The sequence below is a fragment of the Scomber japonicus genome, chromosome 6 (genome assembly GCF_027409825.1).
Source record: "Scomber japonicus isolate fScoJap1 chromosome 6, fScoJap1.pri, whole genome shotgun sequence".
NCBI lineage: Eukaryota > Metazoa > Chordata > Actinopteri > Scombriformes > Scombridae > Scomber > Scomber japonicus.
Genome location: NC_070583.1, coordinates 32,474,400 through 32,477,861, shown reverse-complemented (window position 1 = coordinate 32,477,861; position 3,462 = coordinate 32,474,400). Strand labels below are relative to the sequence as shown.

At 43.7% G+C, this 3,462-nt stretch overlaps 1 protein-coding gene across 1 annotated transcript in view; it reads right to left on the bottom strand.

The window, feature by feature from the left end:
• Positions 1 to 713: 713 nt before the first annotated feature.
• The window catches only part of LOC128360907 (arf-GAP with Rho-GAP domain, ANK repeat and PH domain-containing protein 1), a 59,068-nt gene continuing 56,319 nt past the window's right edge, over positions 714 to 3,462 (bottom strand). Inside the window, 5 exon segments of the mRNA XM_053321461.1 lie at positions 714 to 924; positions 1,054 to 1,159; positions 2,001 to 2,114; positions 2,117 to 2,153; positions 2,155 to 2,213. Of these exon segments, the coding sequence (XP_053177436.1) occupies positions 714 to 924; positions 1,054 to 1,159; positions 2,001 to 2,114; positions 2,117 to 2,153; positions 2,155 to 2,213 (527 nt within the window).

Here is a 3,462-nt window from a genome sequence, read left to right as displayed (position 1 = left end):
GCTCTCCCTCTCTCCTTCCCTCTCTCTCTGCTTCCCTCTCTCTCTCTCCCTCTTGTCCCTCTCTCTCTCTCTAGATTTCCTAATCGTTTCCCATCGCTCTCCGTAGAGAATTTGCAAGGAACAAACAAAAAAAAACCCCTAAAAACAGTAAGAATATAATCTATTCTTACTCTGCATTCAAACATGACTCACTAATTATATTTGATGGTTAAAGATAAAACATTAAATTTGTGCTTTTCCACTACACAGTTCCAGCTCGACTCGACTCAGCTTTTTTTTGTGTTTCCACTAGGGATAGTAGCTGGTACCTGCTACTTTTTTTAGTACCTGCTCTGCTGAGGTTCCAAGCGAGCCGAGCCGATACTAAATGTGACGTCAACAGACTACTGGCCACTGATTGGTCAGAAGAGTTGTCGTTGGAAGACTCATGAGCCGTCCCACACAAGAATCAAACCCGCCATTTTTAAATACCGGTAACAGCGTTACAGCCATACGGCTCAATGTTGTTGCTTTGTGTGTGACAGAAAGCCACATACAGCAGCAAGTACACCACTGCCTCCATGTCCTCCATTGTTTATGTGTTTGTGTCGCGTATAAAACAAAGTCATGGCAGATTCGCGAGCCGTTGCTATGACGACCCCCGCCCAGGTTGAGTAGGTACTTCTTTTTAATGGAAAAGGTCGTTCCTGGGAACCGAGGCGAGTCGAGGCGAGTCAAGTCGTGCTGGAACTGTGTAGTGGGAAAAGCGCCCATAACAGTAAGGACGTTAATCTGACCTCAAAGATTTGTGTGTAGTGCTGTATGAGGTCCTCTACAGCGCGGCCGGCGCTATAGTCCTTCCCATCGTTCTGAAACAGCGTTGGACCGAACACTATGGCCAAGTTGTGGAGATTCATCTGGTTCAGCTCGGAGAAACGCTGCACACTGAAACACAACGAGGAAAAACACGTGTGAAAATGAACAGAGATGCAAGAGGATGTAAATCAATGTGTGTGTGTGTGTGTGTGTGTGTATGTGTGCGTATGTGTGTGCGTGTGTGTGTGTGTGTCTCACCAGTAGAGGTGGTTGATAAGGGCTTGTAGTGTAGCCTTGTTGACATGAGGCAGTTTGCTTAGCAGCTCTTGGTACTGAGAGATTTTCTTGCTTTCATCCTGAATGGCTGGAGGACGAGACACAGAGACAGAGAGAGAGAGAGAGAGAGAGAGAGAGAGAGAGAGAGAGAGAGAGAGAGAGAGAGAGAGAGAGAGAGAGAGAGAGAGAGAGGAGAGAGAGAGAGAGAGAGAGAGAGAGAGAGAGAGAGAATATATGATGACTGCAGGGTAAATATAAAAATAAGAGGAGCAGGACTAAAATAATAGTTGTCTATAGATAGGATGAGATAGGAAAACACACACAGGAAGCAAATAGAAAGTGAGACTCAAAGCTTTAAGTTTAACCCTCCTGTCGTCCTCCCGGGTCAAATTGACCCCGTATGTTTGGGACTGTTCCTTCTTTCCTTCCTCGAACCCCCTTTGATCCTTCCTTCTGTCCTTCCTTCCTTCCGTCCTTCCTCCCTCCTTTCCTTTCTCCCTTCCTTTCTTCCTTCTACCTCCTTCCATCCCTCCTTCCCTTCCTTCTTCCTCCCTTCCCTCCTCCCTCCTTTCCTTTCCTCCATTCGTTCCTTTCTCCTTCCTTTCCTTCCTTCCTTCTACCTTCCTCCCTTCATCCCTCCTTTCCTTCCTTCTTCCTCCCTTCCCTCCTATCCTTCCTTCCTTCCTCCCTTTCCTTCCTTCTTCCTCCCTCCTTTCCTTCCTTCCTCGACTCAAGGACAACAGGAGGGTTAAAGTCTTAATTTCCCTCAAAGGCTGTGAGACCAACTCTCAGTGGTAAATATGCCCAAACCTCATTAAATCAAATTAAAATGATTTGCATGGTTAGATACGCCTACGAGCCTATGAGCCTATGAGTAAGTGGAAAACTGATTCTACGATCCTCACTTGGCTTTTTTTTTTTTTTCTTACCGGCAGTACCGAGCCAAGTGCTTCCATCCTCAGACGTGAACAGTCCTTCATCCAGATCTCTGAAGAAGCGTTTAAGTGTGTTGGAGACGTCGTCCACCTGGTGCTCTCCTTCCTCAGGCGAAGGCTGCGAGCATCACGACGGAACCTGTCGCACCAGCGCTGCCACGCGGGAGTTCACGCCGCTCTTACGATAAATCCCCTCAGACGTCAAGCCTGGATAAACACAGACACACACACACATGATGTTAAACAATCAGAAAACATGAACGGCATCTCTTCAAAACTGTAAACTCATTCTTGGGTAAGATCTGGTCCTTTATAGATAAATAACGTTCTCACACAGGGTTCCCACTCCTAACCTGAAATTATTGTCCAGGACATTTTCAGCCGCTACAGAGACAAGTTATCATGTCATACAGACCCTTTCCAAAAAATTAGAATATCATGGAAAAGTTGTTTAATTTCCATAATTCCCATTCAAAAAGTTAAACTTTCATAGATTATAGATTCAGGGCCCACAATTTAAACAATTTCCATAACTCCCAGGCAATGCCACAGGCTGATTGCCTCAATGCCACGTTGCATCGAGGCAGTGATTAAGGCAAAGGGATTCCCAACCAAGTATTGAAGACTGACATATCGTTTTTGAAAGTTGATTGATTTGATGTGATACTAATTTCTTTCTTTTTTTCTGCAAAAACTGAGAAGTAAATAGTGATTTCTTCACAGTATTCTAATTTTTTGAATTCCTGTTTTCGTGGGTTTTATGAGCTGGAAGCCCAAATTATGTAAAAATAAACAAATAAATACTTGAAATTGTTTAAATTGTGGGCCCTGAATCTATAATCTATGAAAGTTTAACTTTTTGAATGGAATTATGGAAATTAAACAACTTTTCCATGATATTCGAATTTTTTGGAAAGGGTCTGTACACTAACACATTCCCCTGTCCCGCTCAATCTTTGGAAGTGTTCTTTTGTACAGTTGTAACTTGCATTTACCTGATTGTTTTCTATGTTTATTACTCATTTGATGTCAAAACATCAAAAGAGGGCGTGCAGGTGGTTGAGTGGTTAGAGCGCATGCCATATACGCAGCCGACCCCGGTTCGAATCCCGATCGGCGGTCCTTTGCTGTGCATGTCACACCCCCCCTCTCTCTCCCATGTTTCCTGTCGGTCTACTGATAAATAAAGGCGTCTATGTCAACAAAATCTTAAAAAAAAAACAAAAAAAACATCAAAGACTTTCTACAAATCTTGCAGTATGCCCTGTGTATATCTCCCTAGTTTTGTCTCTAGGCACGCGGGGGTCTGAAAAGTCTAATCTAACTCTAGCGACAAAGACAAATTTGATAAGGTTTGATAAGCCAGAAGATAAGGTGACAACAGACTTTTAACCCGTTTGCATTCGCTCACAAGGCAGGGGGAGGATAAATCATTTTCCAGGATAACTAAATCATT